The following is a 22,101-nucleotide window of genomic DNA, read 5'->3' as shown; positions in this document are numbered from 1 at the left end:
CATTTGATAATTTCAGGTACATGCCTGAACAGCATACTGTGTTGGAAAAGCCCTTTGTACAGGCCATTAAATGAACATATTTACAAACATATAACCCCATTACTGTATCTAATAGTGAATAGGCTGACTCCCTGGTCTGTCATACCAGCAAAATAGTTGTGCCCACGAATAAGGCAAGAGGTCTCCCCAGGTGTGCAGGAAAAAAACATGACTCTAAAGATAATGAAACATAATAATAATAATAATAAGAGGGCAAGGAGTAATTTCCAAATCCCCAATTTTTCATGGCCCCAGTTTGCCAACATGGGTTACTAAATTGACTTTAAAACATCTTTGCAAAAGCTGTTGAATGCATCCTCTGAAGCAGAGTATTTTCAGTGGCCATAGACAAGTGCCCTTGGTGTGCTAACTAACTGCAGTGTTGTCCTACTTTCTGTCACATACAGTTCACTAAATTAAAAATCCACTTGCTCTTGAGATTCTCAAGAATAGCACTTACTTTTTATTCATGTCTCATTGGTGACAAAGCACACATCACAACCACTGGAAAGTGACCGCAAGACATAGAATCAATACCAAAGAGGTTCCAGAAAGAGAGGCTCTTTGCCAGTTGTTGCTTTGGGATGGCAACTGATTGCCACAATCCTGCATTTTGTTATTTTCTTTAATTCTCTCTCACTTTGTGAAGAGACAGGTAAAGCCAAACTTCAAAGGAGAGATGATTTTACATAATTTGGAGCTTTTGTCTAAATCAGGGGTAGGGAACCTTTTTTCTGCCAAGGGCCATTTGGATATTTATAACATCATTTGCGGGCCATATAAAATTATCAGTTTAAAAAACAGTGCTCCGTTGAGGGAGAACAATTCAGGCCAGCAAAATTAATCCCAATAGTTGTTTTTCTATTTGAAGCCATGTGGGTAGAGCCTAATTTGGCACACACATACCCTGACCCACTGACCTAGGCAAATGCCTAGGTCCAGGGCTTTTTTTGGTGGAAAAAGCCCAGCAGGAACTCATTAGCATATTAGACCACATCTCCTAATATTAGGTCACACACTCATTAGCATATTAGGCCACACCATCTGGGATAATCAAGTGCAAATTGAACTGGTGGTAGCTGGGTAATAAAGGAAAATAAAGAAAGGGGGGAAGAAAGGGAAACAAAGGAAAATAAAGAAAGGGGAATTAAGGGAAACAAAGAAATGGGGAGAAGAAATAGAAAGGGAAATAAAGAAATGAGGGGGAAACTTACCTGAACTGTGACAGTGATGTTTCCAGGCCCTGCAGTAATCCCTGCCAGCTAGTCAGCCCCCAGGGAGGCCGCTGCATAGTGCAGCTGCACCTCACGATCCTCACCAGTCAGCCGGGCCCCAGGAAGGCCACCATGTGGCTCGGCTTGGTCCAGCAATCCCCGAGGGCCAAACCAAGTGGTCTCAAGGGCCGTAAACAGCCCTCGGGACAGACATTCCCCACTCCTGGTCTAAATGAAGCTTTCTGCAACACAGAACTGCCAATCTGGCTGTTGTTAATGCACAGAGTTTCTATAGTGGCCAGAATTTTCTTTTAAACTTATGATTCATTTCTTCTTAACCCTTATTTTATTAATTGGTCAAAGCTAAACAGATATGCACAGGCCAAATTTAAACTGCAGGACCTCTAGACAAGCATGAACTCTTCTGTATAGTGTAGCTAGTTGAGAATATATGAAAGATTATGATTAAAAATTATCATTAGAAAAAGAAGAAATCTCCCATTCATTAGGCCAAGAACTCAACACCCTCCCAGCATTGCCCCACCACTACCCACTGCTTCATAGCCCAGGAGGGAGGAAAAATGGGGGAGGGTGTCACTCATTGTCACTTCTGGTGAAAAAACAAGAGCCCCGTGGCACAGAGTGGTAAAGCTGCAGTACTGCAGTTGGAGCCCTCTGCTCACGACCTGAGTTCGATCCCAGTGAAAGCTGGTTCAGGTAGCCGGCTCCAGGTCGACTCAGCCTTCCATGCTTCTGAGGTCGGTAAAATGAGTACCCAGCTTGCTGGGGGGAAAGTGTAGATGACCAGGGGAAGGCAATGGCAAACCACCCCATAAAAAGTCTGCCGTGAAAATGTTGTGAAAGCAACGTCACCCCCGAGTCAAAAACGACTGGTGCTTGCACAGGGGACTACCTTTTTTTTTTAGCATTGGCATGTCAGGGCTCCTCTCTGGGATTCACTCAAAACTCCATTTGGCAAATCCTAGAATGTCATCACAACATGATGACATCACTTTCAGTTTTGTGCCAGAAGCAATATCACACTGTGGTCCAATGCCAGAGAGCCTTTCCCCACCCTCCCAATTTCTTCTGACAGCTGGCAACCCTAGCCTGGTACATGTGTTTTTCATAGAAGAAAACAGATGAACTAACTCAAAATGCAGAATATCTGCCATCCCTATGCATAACTACCTACTGTTTGTGTCACACCTTTACCTTGCAGTAGATGTGTATGCGTATGAAGAGCCTGGTTTTAAACCAACCAATTGAACATTGTCATCATAGGGCAGCAAATCTATGACAGTTTGCTTGTTCTCATAAATTTACCCTTATATGGCAAAAGAGAAGACATTCTCAAATACAATATCTAAAGCAGGAATCTGTTGTATCATTCTTCCATCTTCTAAGAACTCATTCATGAGAATAAATAAATTTGGCTACACTACAGCCATTTTTGTCATTACAGTGAGAAATCCCTGATGAATGCATAAACAGTGACTACAGAATGACAGCTGTGCAGAGCCTTTCTGTAGCAATTCCAAGGAATCAACCAAAAATCATTGTTTACTTGGTTCTACTTCAGCAATTAGCAGCAGGGACAGGGCAGGAAACTCATTTTAAGTTAAGGTGTCCTTGAAATTCAGCAAAGTGAGTTTGAGTAGCTCCTTTATAATAATAGGACTAAATTTTGCAGAAAATCAGAAACTCCAGTGCCAATATTCAATTTGGAGAACATTTCCATGCTGTTGTAACAAACAAATGAGACACACACCCAAATCCCCTTTCCTTTCCTAGGATGATGCTTGCAAGAGCCCTGAATGAATGCAGCCCTTGCAACATGGGATTTCTTTTGGCTTTCAAAGGCCTATAGGAATATTCCTGAGAGGAACAGTTGTTTCTTGACTTTGTTGTACAGCCCAAGCCTATGTTTTGTGTCCCCAGCTGGGATCCAGTAAGCTGGGATGAAACAGGGCTCTTACCACAGGGGTAAGAGTCTTGTGGTTTTAATCCTCTTTTGAAGCCTCAAGAAGCATGAATGTTTCCATTGCAAGAGATCTGCAACCTCTAGTTTGCAATAAGTGGTCTCTTACAGTCTAGCAGCATGGGTCAGGTGCCCTGGGACTTCTTCAAGTGTAGTTTCCTGGGCCACCAAGGGGAATAACGAAGACTGAGATGTCATCACCAGAGCCTAATTTGTCATTGGCCAGCCTCCAGCCACGGTCCTTCAGAACTCCTCTGGACCTTATCACCAACTCCTGGGCTACCATAGTGTATCTGCAAAAGAAGAGCCACCTAGTCAGCACCAATCTCCATTTCTGTAGCATAACAGGTATAATAGTACAACCTATTGTTTCTACAAGCCCTTTTAAAGTGAGTCAAGGGTTTGCCACAATTTTCTCATTCACCTCATCATATACTGATGGGCACTGGAAACAATGAGAAAAAGAAGCAGAACTTAAAGTTTTGGTGTGGTAGGGAGCATTTAGAAGTGGAAGGACTGGGAAATCTTATCACTGGAAAACATGACTACCCAGTGCAGCACAGTGGATAGAGTTGGGCCAGGAAGATCTGAATTAAAATCCCATTGAAACTTCCTAGATGACTTCATGCACTATCTTGAGGTCAAACCATCTGTGATCAGGTCCTCTGTTTTTTTTTAAAAAACCCAAAACATTGAAAAAGCAGGTTGGGGAAGAAAATGCAGTCTGGAGTGGGATCACAGCACTAGGACAATCCTTTCCCTTTGCACTGTCTTCCTGACAGAAATTGACCTTCCTAAACTGGTGCTAGTCCTGGCAGGGGAAAAAAACTGGTGCAATATGGGTATCTATTTTTCTAATGGGACAAAGCACCTCTGGGGAGTTTCTATTGGTCAAATGGCATGGGAAGAAAGGGTTAACTCCCCACCCCACCCCAGCCCCAATCCCTCCAACATAAATAGGGACTGCTTGTAGCTGCTGTTTAACATTTCAAGACAATGGCTGAGGACCTGATCATACATCTCCTATATAACACTTAGTTCAACTGTCAGCCGCTCTCTGCAACATCTGCCTACAGAAATATTGCCCTACTCACCTGCATGGGTCATTCGGCTCATAGCGCATGAGAACATCTAGCACTACATTGGCTACCTCTTGATTACTGGTGACATCCCAGATACCATCAGTGCCCAGCACAAGCACGTCATCAGGGCAGTGCTCATACTGAGTGAGGTCATAGATGCAAACCTGTGAAAAATAAAAAAAATGCAGCCTTACTGCAAACATGAGTAACTGTAGCCAGGAAGTCTTTACCTACAGGAAGCTGTGATATCGCATGCACCTTCTGCCTTGTACACTCTTGCACTCTCAGTCACTGCCTGTCTGATTTTATGGGTGTCTGCAAAGGGCTGCTGCTGATGTAGCAATTGTACTGGACAAAATTAATGAGCATCCTCTGCACTGCTTGGGTCCCAACCCTTGATGTTCAATAAGGTCATACTTAAGTTTGGTAGCAGTAGCAATGCACCAAATTAATGCAATTGTCATGCACACCATTCAGTGTGCCATGCATGCAGTTTCTCCAGTGCAGTTCCACAATCTTCAAGTGCTGCACTGGTACAAGACCTTGCATGTGTTGCTATTCCAAATTTGTATTACACAGCAGGGCCAAAAGAGGAAGGGGTACTCGGAAATCAATGGGGTAATTTAATCAGACATGAAACCACCCCAAGGTATTTCAGTCAAAGAAATTTTGCCTCAGTAGCACCAACAAATAAAAAACCTGGGCAGAAAAAGGAATGTCCATGCTGCATCAAAGGTATTATGTGGAAAAGCATCTTCTATTGGGCTCAAGGGTTTGGCATGAGAATACATACAAGGCTGATCCTTGCACCATGGAAGAATATGAAGAGGAAAACCAAAACAAATGTTTTGTGTAATTTTTAAACATCTTAAAAGCAGGATTTCTAAGCCTTCAGTTTGAATTCCATTTTTTTCTTTCCAATTTGGGTCAGTTTCAGTTTTCAAACTCCAAGATTTTCAAGTTTTGACATCTCAATTGCCAAGACATCTCAGAGCTTGACAATCAGAAATATTTCAACATATTTTCCTTTTAAAAAACAACCAAACAATTAGCCAAACAACAAGAACCTTAAGGGAGGAAAATACACCAGTTCAAACACTGGCTTTAAGGCTAACAAGTCTGTGACAGGGATGGCAGCAGTAGATTATTCCTTTTATCTTTTCCTCTAAAAAGCTGAGGGCCCCACAAGAATTCTGCTTAGGCTGAGTGACCTGAAAAAGAACTCGAATCCAGGTCGTCTTAGTTTAACTCTACTGGAGAGAGAAGAAACAACATGAGTCCAGAGTGCCCCAGATTGTTCTTTTTATATGGGGCCTTACTGTATCCCAGGTACCTGGATATTGCTTCTGATGTGTTTACCTCTGGGACGCAGGATAAGAAAGGTTTGATGTGGATGTTGGAGCTGTATACTTTGAGATCATGATCTCCTAGGCCTCGAGTCACCCCAATGGTTGCCATCATTCGTGCCTAAGAGGGGGAAATATCACAAAGTGTATGACAACATGGAGCTGCATTTGTCAAATCAGATGGATGGCCTTTCTAGGTCAGAATGGGCTACTGGCAGCCATTCTCCAGGGTCTCAGGCTGAGAAAGCTTTTACCTAACCTTTGTTGCCTATAAGTGGAATGAAGGCCTTTTATTCCAGCCAAAAGCAGTTAGAGGGGTAGCAAGCTGATACTTCAAGGCTTCACATACATTTTTCTTTCTAGGCTAATAACCACATGCTTTACTTAATGTATTTTTCCTTGCACAGCATGGTTTTAGAAACTCCACAAGTCCTCCATGTTCTATATTATTCAATGTTTACACGTTTTCACCAGCAGGGGATGAAAAAGTATTTCTATTCGGGAAACTACATAGGGGAAAAGGTTAACTCTTCCTACTCAGTAGGTTGCTTCAGACCAACATGGCTGCTCACTTGGATCTATCGTCTTACTCAGTGCTGCGGTCCTTATCCAACCTCCTACTCCCATGGGGTTTCTTTTACATAAAATTTAAAATGCCAGGTGACCACCCTGACCGTCTGCCTCTCATCTAGTTGTTCACAAGAAATGTTCTTTTTTCTTAAAACACTTACTCATGTCCTCAACACACCTTTTTACCCTCGCCATATACAAGCGGAAACTTCAGGTCATCTTCTTCTATCCTTTTATATGCCCTAGTTAGAAAAGGAAGTGCACACATTTTATATATAACTTGTATCTGTTGCAATTCAGATACAAGTTACCATCATCTCAGAAACAGAGCACTACAGATTGCTATTGGAAAAGCAGATCTGAATTGTATTTTACCAAACAGCAAGTCATAACCAACTCTTGTCGGCAACATTTCACTTTTGCCCTTTGTGTACAGATGCATTTCTTTTGTCCCACAGTAATTTTTGATCACATTTCTGAGGCACTATTCAATTCGATTTGTATAGGGCACTAGCTGGATGAATGCACACAGCATGGGCAATAAAATGCCATATTCAGCTTCCTCAAAGAAAACAAAACCCTCTTGTCATTTTTCTCTGGCTTTGGTAACATGGCACAAAGGGAACAGGAAGAAAGAAGGGATTTCCTACCAAGCAGGCCATGATGTTGGAACATTTAATTTCTTCTTCTTGAATCAATAAAATTTTGATTAGAAGAAAATGGGGGAAAGTTACCAGCCATTCATATTTTGGTCCCTGTATAGCATCTTCTTTCCTAGTTCCTTATGCTGGATTCTTCGTGGGAATTCAAGGTGTGTAAATTCATTCCCCAGCAACTCAGGTCTCAAAAATCCCTGTTAAGAGAAAAGAACTGGTTTACCCCCACAATGACTTGGATCTCCACTAAAACCAACAAAGAATAAAGCCCCCAAACCCCAGAGGATCCTGGCACTGCAGAGAGGGATTCTAAAGGAGTTAAGCCCATGCAGACACCAAAGGCAAGAAGGTGAATCAAACTGCCTGCTTGGCAATATGGTAAGATTTTAAGATTGCCTTTACACACAAGAGCTTCCAGAGTAAAAAGACAATCCGTGAATGTGCAGGCCTCGTGATTTCCATCCCTTGTAAGAAAGAATCATTTTACTTTTCACTCTCTACGTATGTCCATTTTAATGGAACAGGAAATGCCTCATTCTTCTAAACAAGTATCCCATTTTGGTGTCTGCCCAATCCTTCCTAAACGTAAAGTTTAGCCCAGGGGTATCAAACATGTGGCCTGGGGGCCATATTAGGCCTTCAGAGGGGTCCTATCAGGCCTGCAAGCAAATCAAAAGCATGTTTGCAACTTATAAATAAACATCTGAACAACACCTGAGCAGCAGATTCAAGATTGCTACAGCACAGACATTGTCTCCAGTTCTTGATGCAATAATTCAGAACAAGAGGTGTCAGTTATCACAGGCTGTTAAATAAACAAAATATTGCAAGGGTGCTAATTTTTAAGCATGTTTTTATTTTACGTTAAAAAAAATTGTGTTTGTCCATGTCTGCTACCTGGCATTACATTTCATGACACACATGGCATGGCCCAACAAGGTCTCATTTATGTCAGATCCCGCCTTCATAACAAATGAGTTTGACATTCCTGGTTTAGTTCATCCTTTCCAGACAGTTTAGAAGAAATAGCTACTACAATTGTAATGGCTGTATTTTTATTTTTCACATTCCCAACTGAAAGGCTTACTATGGTGATTTTCCAGTTTGGTCTGTGATTTTCCAGTTTGGTCTGTGATTTTCCTGAAATAGTGTCTGTTTCTTTTGAATAAGCTGTTTTGACTATTGAAACTTTTTATGATGTTTTAATTCTGATGCTGTTGTTTTTTACTGCTGTAAGCCACCCTGAGCCTGACTGCGGGATAGGGTAGGGTATAAATTAAAAAATTAAATCAGAAATTTTACACCTTACTCCTTAGGCGCATACCTTAGATCTCAAGGGTATGTTCACACATTGGTCTAATACCCGTAGTGGCAATAGGATGAACCAACTCAAGTTAATTTTTACCTTAACAAAGCTAACAGGGGGGTGGATCCTATATGTTTGCCCATGTGGAATGAGTACATTCTTCTATCCCAAAACATTTTCCAATGATGCAAGTTGTTCTTGTACCAGTGGAGTAGAAGTACAGGATCTAACCCTATGGTTACTGACAGAAAAACTTTGTGGCTTCTATCTGAGTTTAGAATTGTGTTTGAGGTTAACATTTAGGGGGTTTCATTTGGAAAAGTCATCCAACTACAAGCTGAAGAACAAACCAATATGCCTGAGTCTGGCACAACCGAAAGGGGTGGTGGTGTTCCAGATCCAAACACATGATCAATGAAAACAAGAGATGAAATTAGGGAAGGAGGTACAACAGTCTAAATCTGGTGTGTATACATGTACGCACATTGCACATTGCCAGAGTACTCTTGTCTGGATCCTGTATTTTGGCAGCATGTGATCTGATACTAGCTCATATAGTAGCAGAGATGATAGACACGCAAGTTGTAAAAAGATAAGGCATAGTGGTGGTGGCAGCTTCCCTCCCAAAGGATAGAAGTTATTGGTATATAAAATAGGAAATTAATCCTGGATTTGTACTTTGAAGAGACAGTTTTAATGTATACTGTGGAAAAAAACTAGACACTCATCACAATTTCTCACATTACTTTTACAAGAAGCACACCTTAAGAGGCATATTGGGATTCAGCCTACACAAGGCCTGGTATGACTACCCACACACAATGAAATCAGTCCAGAAGCATTCTCTCAGACATTTGCTTTTCCTCCTCTTCATCTTACAACCATTTCTCTTCCTGAGAAAGGAACAGAGATTCTCCCTGTCCTCTTGGATTTGCCACCCTCATCAAGGCTTAATTACCAGGACTTGCCTCCGATTCTTATAACCTGTCAACATCCCCAAAAGAGCAATTGCTCACCAAGCAAGCCCTCAGCTAAGAAAGCAGCAATGCAAACAGAAGCATGTACATTCAGCCCACCCAGAAACCCTCTAAAGAAGGACCCGGGGCCAATTCACATTAAAAAAAATAGAAAATGAAAGACAGAGGACATCTTAGAGCAGGGATACTTCAAATCATGCTCTGAAAGGGAGGCAGAATTCTAACTCTCTTTAACCACCTGGATTGTGGGATCTGACAGTGTGTCTACAGGGTGCAAAGCAGGTAGCTAACCCACAGTCAGTAATCCTAAATATGCAAGTCAGTAGCAGCAGGAACTAAGCACTGAAGGCTGGAGGAGGAAGGGCAAACATTGGGCAGAAGGGTGCTCTTAATTTCATAGGACAGAAATATAGATGTAGAAAATGACCTACACACAATCAACAAAATGGTTAAGAGCAGCATTACAGATCACACTGGCATGACAAAAGGATCCTTACGCCAGCACTTCTTACAGCAAAGAGCTGGAGCCATAAAAGGGCTTTGGCTCAAAGCAAAGTGCTCAGACCCACAGGGGAAGTGCTGGATTGGTTTTCTGAGTGGCAGCTTCCTTATCATAGCCAGCTGAAGAGGATCTGTTACTCAATGAAATTTCCTCCTTTCAAAGGCATAGAAGCAGCTTGGATAGAGTGCAGCAGATAAGATTCCATCTGGTGTCTTGCCAAGGAGGTATGTGCTCTGAGCCAGGAAACACAGCCAGCCAGCAGTGCCTCCATTGGTTTTCACTCAGGATTCTCCCTTTCAACTTCATTGGATTTCTTTCCCTGTCCCTGGCTTAGGCTGCTTCCCAACTGGGGTGGAGGCAAAAAGGTGCCCCTGCCACAACAGCAAGCAGGGCAGGAATGTGTGGGAACAGTGTCCACATGGCCTGTGCCCATGCTACTTCCTCTGCCACTACCACCCACCCTGTTCCTTCTGTCCTGTCTGCACACTGCGCAGGGACCCCCAGGTCTTCAACCCCCCTAGGTCCTTTTCCTTTGCTTTTACTAGCTATGCTATAGTGCAGAGTTGCAGGAGAAAAATGGCAGGTAAGGAAAAAAAATTAAGCACCTTTTCTTTCCTGCTGTTTCCTTGCTCCAAATCACTCCATCTCAAACATTCTTTTCCCATGTCTGTCAGGGTTTTAATATATGCTTTTATGCATAATGTGTAGAGACTCTCAGTACTGTATCCAACAACAGAACCTACAGATGAACCTTAGTGTGGGAAGCACATTATGTGTTTGCTGTGATTATTTTTCTGGTCTTCTTTAAATAAAACAATACTGGAGAGGGTTGTGATGTAAAAGAGGAGACAGGAGCAGTGTGAGAAAGGTTATTTAATTCTTGCCCCTTGCACTTTTGTCTGTCAAACATCACCAGATCAGCATTACTTTTGCTCACACTGGGGGCAAAAAAAAATTATATTTATGAATGTGCGTGGGGGGCAGTTTCTGGGAGTCAATTTCTAGCAGTAAAATGGTCCAATAGGAAATGGAAAATTGCCTGTTCACCCTGCAGTGGTCTCTTGTCTGAAATTATATTGAGTTAAAAAGACATCTTCAGGGGAAAAAAAAATAAACTTACACATATTGTAGTTTCAGAGGGTAGCTGCATTGGTTTGCAATAGAACAATTAGATCTGAGTTCAGGGGGCACCTTAGAGAGCAACAAGATTTTCCCCATATGATGAAATGTGCTTTTGGCACACTAAAGCTTACATTCTCAATAAAACTTTGTTGGTCTTAAAGGTGCTGCTAGACTCCAACTTTGTTCTTTTGAGAATCAAAGTTCCCTTAATTAGAGATGAGTAGGATGAAGGAGCTCTGACTCTCAAGAGCTTATACCCGCAAAATCTTGTTGCTCTATAAGGTGCCTACTGGACTCAAATCTAACTGTTCCATATGCCATGTAGTTCTGCCCTTGCTCTGACTTTCAGGGGATGGTTTAACTGATACATTTTCAGATTTGTTGTTAAAAAATCTAAGTGAAAAATCTGCTCTTCACTCAGGCTGCCCTGGACTGTTTAGTTGGGAATACATTACACAATTTAATGTGTTTGATCTTCTGGGACTGTAACTCAACATGATTCTTGAGAAGAGGATGAGATAGCACAATCTAATCAACCTTTATTCACCACAATGACAATACATCATACATGATCTAAACTGGTTTTGAAAGTATTCCAAGAACTTTTTATAACTTTTTTTAAAAATCCATTTATAATGAATGATCACAAAATTATAGTTTAGATATTCCTCAGGCCAGATGTAAATATGGCTGTAAAGATGCCAGGTGATGGAGTAATCCTCAGCAGAAAAACATCCTTCTCGGCCCCTTGACCCCAAGGTATATAGAAGGGTGTAACTGCACTTAGGACTATACTGTAAAGTTCCTGACATAAAAGGAGCATTCTAGAGTCTTTTCCTTTATAGCGTAGACCTCCCTATTCCCTATCACAAACAACTTGTGAACATCAGTTTCAAAATATCCTGGAACTAGTTGGTGTATGGCTGTAAAGCACAGCCCATGTTTGCCCTGGAGCTTGTGTTTTTGCAAGCAGCCCCCCACAGGCAGCTGTCTTTTTCAAGCAATGCTCAGGGGCATTTGCAAGTCACAATTAATACACAGCCTTCAAAATATATTTGCAATCAGCTGGGCAGTGTTACGTGGTGGACGTGGTAGATTAAAACAAATCATATAGGAAGAAAGTTCTTTCTTACTAAAAACTGCAGCCTTTGCCTCTCTGTCTCTGGAGTAAACTCCCTGGACATTGGAATGATTTCCCCATTACGGATGACAATGGCCCTGCAATGAAACATGGAATGATGACATTAGAAGGAGGGAGAGAGAGACTGAAAGAGAAAGAGACAGAGTAGAAAGGGCAAGCAGCAGTCAAGTAATAGGGTAAAGAGAAGTTGTGGTAGCCAAAGAACACTTGGCATGTGACTGTTTGCTCTGCAGAAAGGTAAATTCTGTGTAGGGAAAAAACACATGTGCACTCATGGCACAAGTACCTGGAATGGGGAACTAATGCACACAGTGCAACGCTACAAATGAAGCAGACCCAGAATCGCTTCCTTCACTGAGCCTCTTCCCATTGGGACAGACATTTACCATTTATGGAAGAGGATAATAGCAGGGGGCAGGTTATGTAGTATTTTACACTCCTAAGTCCATAGGCACCAGCTGATTGGTCGGGTAAACTCTTCCTTTCTAGACTTATTTCCTATTTTCCTAGCAAAATAGTCCCTGGGAAAATGCTTTAGCTGTCTGTGCCATTTCTTATTTAATTTATTTAGAATTTTCTCTGCACTATATTAAAGATTAGACTATGTCCTTATTTTTTTGCTCAAAAGCTTTCCTGAAAAGCATATTAAGTCAGGAAGAAAGAAAAGGCTTGCACAGAGCCATTCATAGAAGGTTACGAATCAGACAAGATATGAACACAAATGTGTCACATCTTAGTCTAGTATCATCCCCTATTTGTGCAGGGAAGGATTCTGAGGAAGGATTAATCTAGGCCTGGTAGCTAAGGATACTTTCTCCACTTCCAGAATCCTCACTAAAAGATTTTTTAAAAAATTCAGTGCACTTTTCTCTTCAACAGAGATCCCACACAGCTTATAGCACTGCTCTCCCCCTTCCCCATTTTATCATCACAATATCCCTGTGAGGCAGGAGAGGCAAACAGTGTATAACTAGTCCAAGATCACACAACAAGTTTTCATGTAAGAGCAGGAATTTGAACTCAGGCTCCCCAGATCCCAGTCAAACTCTTGGCAATCTATTTCTTTCACAGGCCATCCATATACCTGTCAGGATTAGTGTCACACCTTGAAAAATATGGCAGAGTGTGGCGGGAAAAATTCCAGAAGAGAAGACCACTGAAACTTATGAACATTTTATGAGGAAGAATAATTTCCATTAACAAGCTATTAGTAGCCCTGATGTTCTACTACTATAGCTGCTGAACTAACCCTCCCCGAGTCTTGTGAATGCTTTTCAAATGAAAAATGGGAGATCAGGAAACATACCCTGTTTCAGACAAATGATATACAGAAGCAGAGTAGAAGAGGAAGAGAAAAAAACTGATTACAAAACAGAGCAGAAAGAATGGCATGGGACCATGAAAACAGAAGTACTGTTGATATTATGAGTCACCATCAACAAGAACAGCGTACAAGGATCTTTGTCCGTTCATACAGTGGGAATATGTACAGTCTATCCTCCAGTCAATAGCTCCTGTTCGTCAGTGACATACTGAGAAATGGGCTGTTTCTCTGAAACATCAAACAAGGTTCTGAAAATCACCTGGCAATACAATGTTCAGCTGAGCTCCTATCCTACTTCACACTTAAAACTGGGGGATGCCTTTGGCCAAATTGAGCAGAATCCTGATCGTATTCCTCAGAAAATGACTATGATGGCTTGAAAATGTGATACTATTTTAATTAAAATGTTGGATCTCTCTGGAATTGTGTGTACAAGAGAGAGGACTTGTTTTGTGCTCTGCTGAGAGCTGCCTGAAAGTTCTGCTCACTGAACCAATCAGATGTGAGAAGCAACAATGCATTCTCCTCATGTTTCTGTAATGTCCACCTAGTAGGTGGGATCCAGTGGAATACTTCCACAGACAGAAGGGCTTCACCTCCCCCTCCAGCTGCAGCCCAAAATATCCATTTGAGGCAGCAGTTTTCTATTAAATTTGATTTCCTGATGTGGTCCACACTGTCAGACAAGAATCCTTTGTTTTAAAGTATTGTTTAAGAGTACAAAATACAGCCTTGGATACAGGTGGCTAAGAGATTGTGTGGTATTAGCAGCTAGAGGACAAAGTGAGGAGACAAACTCTTCTCATGATGAGTAGCCAGAATGACACAAAAATGGAATATAGGTAAGACTATATGTATGCAATTATTCTGTGGGAGTGATGGAGAAAACCACAGAATGGAATAATGGGTGCAGATTCCCTGGGTTTACAGCATCCACTTTTAGTAAAGTACCAGGGTAAAGCTGGCTGAAGTCTAACAAGCCAGAGGTAGCTTACTAAGAATTAAAGAAAAAATATTTAATATGAAAACAATGCTGAATAACAAGTTATTATGTAAAATAAGAGACACTATGCAAATTTGATCAACTGCATATTGTATTCTGGGTTCAGAATTCAGCATTTATAGAACAAAACCTTGACTGCCTCACTGCAGATGTTTCATTCACCACTGCCCTGAATATAGGAGTCTAGAACAGGAGCTGGCACAATACAGCGGCAAAGAGAGTGAGCTATGATCCAAGGAGGTCTTCTGTGCAAGTCTCACTTTGGCCACAAACTCATGAGGTGACATTAGGCACATTGCTCTATCTCAGCCCTCCAGATGCAATATGGGGATAAACATACTGGCCTTCCTTCCAAGGCTGATATAGGAAGTACCAGATAATGTCTGTGAAGTGATCTGAACACAAAATGCATTATAGAAATGCTAAGTGGTAGCATTATTATTTAAAGAAGAGCCAGGAAGGAGGAGGCAACTAGCAGAGAGGTTTGCACAAAGAACTAAAGCCTCCTTTGGAAAACAGAAAAAATAGTTGTAGGATCATAAACTATGATGCCTTCTGTAGGGCTGCCAGGCCTGGCCTGGCTACCAGCTGGAGACTGGGGGTGGGGCATGATGACACTTCTGTCATGCCTCTAGAAATTGGCCAAAATTGTATAGTAAAACAACAACATTTTAGGCAATTCCTAGAGATGACTGATGTGAGTTCTAGGGTTATCCCAGAAGTTACATTAGTCCTCTTTATGAATGGCTTGGCCATAGAGTTTCAGACAATAACTAGAGAGGTGTGACATCACTTTCATGTTTTCCTGGAGGTGATGCCCTACCATTGGGAAAGGGCCATTTAATTTTTTTTAATTTTTCTTAGTGGTGGTGAGAAATGCCAGCTGGAGTCAGGGGATCTGGGGGATGGCTTCCCATCCTGCTTCCCTAGATTAGAAACCTTAAATGACAACAAAGTTTTAGTATAGCTCATTAATAAAGCATGGGCTTCAAAAAGTGTCAGCAAAAGAACTAAAAGGTGAACCGGGTAAGGTCACCCTGCCCAGAAAGTAGTGATATCTCTGGGCTACCAACAGTAGATGTACTAATGAACTTGATATCAACTATAAATCCATAGGGCAAAAGTAGCCATGTTAGTCATAGCAAAATGAAAACAAAAGTCCAGTAGCATCTTAAAGCTTAACCTGAATTTTAATATGAGCTTTTGTGCATCACAGCTCACTTCCTCAGGCAAGTGAGTAAACTGAGATTCATGAGAGATCATACTGAAATAAATAGTTCTTAAAGCACCATTGGACTTTTATTTTTCTATAGGATACCGACAGAAATTTGTTTTCTCTCCAACAAACGCTGGGAAAAACAGTCCTGTAAGGCTTTCTAACAGAAAATCCTCAACAGAATATACTTTCCTGGGTTATTTTAGGAAAGTCACAACAATTAAACTGGCATAAAATTGGTATGAATCTATAATATAGCTACGCTCAGAAATTTTACACTGACTTTGTATATCTCTGAGTTGGCTGTGACCTTTAGAATGTCTTCTTCAGAACACAGTTGCTATCAAGAATGTTCCTTAGCTTTGCTCTGTAATCAGATTTTCTGCACCAGCTGAGAACAGCATTCATGACTTGACAACAATAATTTCTAAAAACATATGTATGCACCAGGATGGCATTTGCACAGCAGATGATAGGATGCTGCAATAAAGCTTGCTACTCAGCAAAATACAGCTCAGGTTTGGAAGGAGACAGCAAAGGACTCAGAAAACACATGGAAGATGTGTGACATATAGCTTGAAGCAGGGCTTTTTGGGTGGAAAAAGCCCAGCAGGAACTCATTTGCATATTAAGCCACATCCCCTGGCATCACCAACGTGAACTAGTATGGCAGGCACATAGCCAAGTTGCTTCTCTGAAAACCACCACAACCTATTATTTTTTACATCCTAAAGACTTTATCTAAGGGCCAAGCTATATGAAATGCCCATCATATGCTGGGTCACAGGACTGCAGCCAGATCCACAGTTGGATGTGCAGAATGGGCAAAAAGGCCACCCGCCAGTCTTTGCTCTGGCAAAAACAGGGTGGGAGGAAAATCAGAAGCTCCTTCTCCCCATCACAGGGCTCCCTTGCAGTGCCAAGTGAACAAATGCTTTAAAGGTGTATTCCCCATGATGTAAGAGAATGGCCATGGATCCATGACCTGGCACACATTGAGCATATTGTGTAATTATGATCTACACTGATTACGTGGTCTCTGTTTCCCCTGTCCCCATTTCTGAGAGCAGAGACCCTGAAAGCAGAGGTAAGTTGGAAGATGAGCCATAGTGTTCTCCCAATGCCTGTGGACACTAGAGGGATGGGAGGAGTCTGCCTGTCTATCACATGTACATCCCACCATTGGGGGATTGGCCTTACAGTGGCTTTCCTCCTTCCTCGATGGACGGGGACAAAGGGTGGCCATTGGGGGAGAGCGGTCCCGGAGGCACCCACTAGTATGTGGGGTGCCACCAGGGGCAGTTCTCTCCCCGATGTTGTTTAACATCTACATGCGCCCCCTTGCCCAGATTGCCCGGAGGTTTGGGCTTGGGTGCCATCAATACGCTGATGACACCCAGCTCTATCTACTAATGGATGGCCGGCCTGACTCCGTCCCAGAAAGCCTGGACCTAGCATTGCAAGCCGTGGCAGGTTGGCTCAGACTGAGCGGGCTGAAGTTGAATCCAACAAAGACAGAGGTCCTTTGCTTGGGTCGCGGTGCCCTGGGAAGGGAAATCCCCTTGCCGGTCCTTGACGGTGTGCAGCTGAAAGCGGCACATAAGGTCAGGAGCCTGGGGTTTTTTCTGGAGCCTTCATTATCAATGGAGGCACAGATAGCGGCCGCTGCCAAGTCCGCATTCTTTCATCTTCGACGGGCGAAGCAGTTGGCCCCCTTCCTGGAGCGCCGTGACCTAGCAATGGTGATCCATGCTACGGTCACCTCGAGACTGGACTACTGCAATGCCCTCTACATGGGGCTGCCCTTGTGCCGAACTCGGCGGCTGCAGCTGGTGCAGAATGCGGCGGCTAGGCTGTTGCTGGGGCTCCCAAGGTGGGAGCACATACAGCCGGGGCTGCGCAGACTGCACTGGCTGCCAGTGGCATACCGAGTTCACTACAAAGTGCTGGTTATTACCTTTAAAGCCCTATATGGCCGAGGACCTACCTACCTGAGGGACCGTCTCTCCCCATATGAGCCCCAGAGGGCACTGAGATCATCTGGGAAAAACCAGCTGAATGTCCCTGGGCCAAGGGAGGCCAGATTGAAGGCCACCCGGGATCGGGCCTTCTCTGTCGCAGCTCCACTACTGTGGAATCAACTCCCTGAGGAGGTGAGGGCCCTACGATGCTTAGATCAATTCCGTAGGGCCTGTAAGACTCACCTCTTCAAGATGGCCTTCAACTAGTGATAAAGCTAGGAATACTGCTGAAAATGCTTTTTATTTACTGAATCCCATTGAAGATTTAATGTTTATAACGCCATATTGTTAATGTTAATTTTAATAATTTATAATTTGTTTTAACCATGTTTTTATAAGTATAACTGATGTACTGTGCATTTTATGTTGTGAGCCGCCCTGAGCCTGCTCCGGCGGGGAGGGCGGGATAGAAATAAAAAATTATTATTATTATTATTATTATTATTATTATTATTCCCTGAAGAGCTCCGCTAGTGTCCATGGTTTTCCTTCTCTACTTCATCTTCACAAGAAACCTGTGAGGAAGACTGGGCTGAGAGAAACCAGGTCAAAGTCACAGTGGAATCTTAATGGCTGATCAAGTCTGGATCTCTTCAGTGTTAAGGTGACTGTTTGCAAGTGGATTTTGCTATTCTGTTTGCAAGTGGATTTTGCTATTTGTTTTTTTTGTGGATTTTGCTATTTATTTTACTGTTTGCAAGTGGATTTTGCTATTCTTACACAGTAATAATCCAGGTGTAAAGTGTGTTATTTAGTATGTGTGAATGCACTATCAGGGCTCTTTTTCTAGCAGGAGCTCCTCTGCATATTAGGCCATGCCTCCTGATGTAGCCACCAATCCTCCAAGAGCTTAGAGGGCTCTTAGTACAGGGCCTACTGTAAACTACAGGAAGACTGGCTACATCAAGGGGGCATGGCCTAATATGCAGAGGAGCTCCTGCAAGAAAAAGAGCCTGACCAATGTAAGATTTCCTTTTGCATCATTTTACAGGAGAGGGTGTTATTTTATTTATGTTATATGTTGCCTTTCTGCCAGAAAAATCTTCAAAGCAGCATATGATGCACAATCAAAAACACTGCAGTTCAGATTAAAACTGATCAATTACAGTACCATAAAAGTGAACACTAAGCATATTCAGCTACCAAAAAGATGAGCAGCCTACTCCCTAAAACCACATCTACCACAAATTTCCTGTTCCCACTCTTCTCATATAGAAGTGTGCCTACTAAGGCAGGTTCAATGCTTCTACTTGTAGTCTCAGATTCCACTGATACTGGCTTAAAATATAAATGTATATATGAACATAGGAAGCTGCCTTATCTGGTCTATCTCAGTGTGATTTCCACATTATGATCTCCAGGTCATCAAATAAGGAAAACACTTGCTACTTGAGATCCTTTAACTCAATATGGCAAAGAATGAGTTTTGGAAATGAATGACGGCTTGCACTCTACCACTGAGCCACACTCTCAGCCCTGTTATCGTCATCTGATGCTTAAAGGCAACCCATTTCTCATTTTAGCTCGATTTGAGGAGGCTGCCTGACTGCGCCCTCTTAAACATGAACAACCAGTACTACAAGAACATTCACAACCAAGTAGCCACAGATCCTAAACAACCGTGTCCTGCAAAGATCAAGCTACATCCACTGTTGACTGCTACAGCCACAAACCTGGGCTGGGGCTGGAATGTGTTTTACTAGCCACATGGTTTCTTGCTGCTCAAACTCAGAAAATAACCTGATATATAAACTTTACAGCTTCTTATAAAAGTGCCATTAAGTTAAAGCAGGGTTCCCTACCCCTGGGCTGCGGACCAGTCCTGGTCCATGGCCTGTTAGAAACTGGGCCACACAGCCTCACTCCCCCGTGGTGCTTTGCTCCCCCCCCCCTTTTCACAATTTTAAGGCCTGGGACAGGGTGGTGAAGCACCTCCCGGGCTCTTTAAAGGCTGACTCCTCCGCTGATCAGCTGAATGGTGGCGAAAACCATGGCAACAGTGGCAAGCGACCCGCTGAAAAAGTGACGCTGCTCTTGCCTCCTCCCCACTTCCTTCCTGGGCATGGGAAGGAAGTGGGGAGGAGGCAAGGGCAGCGCTGTGGCTTTCCCCACCAACCAGCTAACTGGCGGGGGGGGGGGGGTTGGCTTTTAAAGAACCTGGGAGGAGCTTCACTGCCCCTTCCAGGCCTTAAAATTGTGGGAACAGGAGGAGGAGACGCTGAGGGGGATGGGAGGGAGGAGGCACCACGGGGGGGGGGGCGCCACAGAAGGGAGGCCATATTTGGTGCCACCACTCTGCCGGCCCTGGGAGGGGTGGGAGGGCCGGCCCTGGGGCCATTCCCTGGTGCCAAAAAGGTTGGGGGCCACTGAGTTAAAGCATCTTAAAGTTTTAAGGAGGGGGAAAGTTTCATTCCTTTTATAGAAACTTAATAGAAAGCTATTTATCAGGTAATGTTATTTACCTCCATGCCATGAAAAACTTCAGCTGCCAATTTCCACACAATGACCTTCTATTAGAGGGACGGCGCATTTTTCTTCAGGCCTGCTGGCAATGCTAAACCTGAGAAAATAAGGCTCAGTAGGGCACCAGCATTATCCCCTTTTTGTGTCACCACCACATTGATTGCCTCTGCTACGCTGAAAGGGTGTGATTAGCATGAGGCAGGGTATTTGGTTTTTTTTGTAGCAAAAACTCCTTTGCATATTAGGCCACACACCCCTGATGTAGCCAATCCTCCAAGAGCTTACAGGGCTCTTAGTTAGGGTTGCCAAACCTCAGGTGGGGGCAGGGGATCCCCCAGTTTGGAGGCCCTCCCCCCGCTTCAGAATCGTCAGAAAGCGGGGGGAGGGGAGGGAAATGTCTGCTGGGAACTCTGTTATTCCCTATGGAGATTTATTCCCATAGAAAATAATGGAGAATTGATCTGTGGGTATCTGGGGCTCTGGGGGGCTGTTTTTTGAGGTAAAGGCACCAAATTTTCAGTACAGCATCTAGTGCCTCTCCCCAAAATATCCCTCAAGTTTCAAAATGATTGGACCAGGGGGTTCAATTCTATGAGCCCCAAAAGAAGGTGCCCCTATCACTCATTATTTCCTATGGAAGGAAGGCAGGTGTGCCGTCCCTTTAAATGTGATGGCCAGAACTCCCCTTGGAGTTCAATTATGCTTGTCACAGCCTTGATCTTGGCTCCACCCCAATGTCTCCTGGCTCCAACCCCAAAGTCTCCTGGCTCCACCTCCAAAGTCCCCAGATATTTCTTAAATTGGACTTGGCAACCCTACTCTTAGTACAGGGTCGACGGTAAGTTCCAGGAGGATTGGCTACATCAGGCACATGTGGACTAATATGCAAAGAAGTTTCTACTACAAATAAAGCCAAAAAGCCCTGGCATGAGGCATGCATGCGAATGTGCTGACCCTAAACAATCCCCATATGACTGCTTCCTAAATATGACTGCATGTGGTTTGGAACACATGTAAATTCTTGATCTATTATGGCCTCAGACTTCTGGGTTTAGCTTTCTTTCCTTCTAGCAGGTCTATGTGGCCTTTCAAGGACAGATTTCATGAGGGTCTCTCTCTCGGCTTGGCTTCGCGAACGAAGATTTAAGAAGGGTGCAATAGTCCACGTTTGCTGCAGGCTCGCTGGTGGCTGACAAGACCAATGTGGGACAGGCAGGTCCGGCCACAGCGGCTGCAGGGAAAAGTCTGATTTAGGGTTGGTCCTGTAGCAGTGCGATTCTTCCTCAATCTCCTTTTGTCCTCAAGACCAGCTATGCGTGCGTTCTCAAAGGAAGAGACAGCCTGGTGGATGGTGTGCCTCCATGCTTTGCGATCTGAGGCTAGGTCAGACCACTGGTGATGGTTGATGTGACAGGTGCTAAGGGATTTCTTCAAGGAGTCCTTGTACCTCTTCTTTGGTGCCCCTCTATTTCGATGGCCGGTGGAGAGTTCGCCATACAGGGCAATCTTGGGAAGGCGGTGGTTTTCCATCCTAGAAATATGCCCTGCCCAGCGCAGCTGCGTCTTCAACAGCAGTGCCTCGATGCTGGTAACCTCTGCCCGCTTGAGGACTTCAGTGTTGGTCACAAAGTCACTCCAGTGGATGTTGAGGATGGTGCGAAGGCAGCGCTGATGAAAGCGCTCAAAAAGTCGCAGGTGATGACGGTATAAAACCCACGATTCGGAGCCATAGATGAGGGTTGTCATCACAACCGCTTTGTAAACATTGATCTTTGTGCCTTTTTTCAGATGCTTGTTGCTCCACACTCTTTTGTGCAGTCGGCCAAAGGCACGGTTTGCCTTTGCCAGCCTGTTGTCAATCTCCTTGTCGATCTTGGCATCTGAGGAGATGATGCACCCCAGGTAGCTGAACTGCTGGACTGTCTTCAGAACTGATTCACCCACAGTGATGCAGGGAGGGTGATAATCTTCCTGGGGTGCAGGCTGGTGGAGAACTTCTGTCTTCTTCAGACTAACTTCTAGGCCGAATAGCTTGGCAGCCTCTGCAAAGCAGGACGTCATATGCTGCAGAGCTGATACCGAGTGGGAGACGAGTGCAGCATCATCAGCAAACAGTAGCTCTCGGATGAGTTTTTCCA

At 43.5% G+C, this 22,101-nt stretch overlaps 1 protein-coding gene across 2 annotated transcripts in view; it reads right to left on the bottom strand.

Annotated features, from left to right (window-relative positions):
- Positions 1 to 2,548: 2,548 nt before the first annotated feature.
- PPM1J (protein phosphatase, Mg2+/Mn2+ dependent 1J) overlaps positions 2,549 to 22,101 on the bottom strand; it is a 47,404-nt gene continuing 27,851 nt past the window's right edge. For both annotated transcript variants that reach the window (XM_060231217.1, XM_060231218.1), the window contains exons 5-10: positions 11,929 to 12,013; positions 6,967 to 7,085; positions 6,411 to 6,474; positions 5,676 to 5,783; positions 4,329 to 4,480; positions 2,549 to 3,527 (exon numbers count right to left, since the gene is read on the bottom strand). In XM_060231217.1, coding sequence (XP_060087200.1) covers positions 3,380 to 3,527; positions 4,329 to 4,480; positions 5,676 to 5,783; positions 6,411 to 6,474; positions 6,967 to 7,085; positions 11,929 to 12,013 — 676 coding nt within the window. In that variant the 3' untranslated portion in view covers positions 2,549 to 3,379. The remainder of the gene's footprint in view (positions 3,528 to 4,328; positions 4,481 to 5,675; positions 5,784 to 6,410; positions 6,475 to 6,966; positions 7,086 to 11,928; positions 12,014 to 22,101) is intronic.

Source organism: Heteronotia binoei, chromosome 2 (assembly GCF_032191835.1).
Source record: "Heteronotia binoei isolate CCM8104 ecotype False Entrance Well chromosome 2, APGP_CSIRO_Hbin_v1, whole genome shotgun sequence".
In the NCBI taxonomy this organism is placed as follows: Eukaryota; Metazoa; Chordata; class Lepidosauria; order Squamata; family Gekkonidae; genus Heteronotia; species Heteronotia binoei.
Note: the sequence above shows the minus strand (reverse complement) of the source record. Positions and strands in the feature narration are given on the sequence as shown.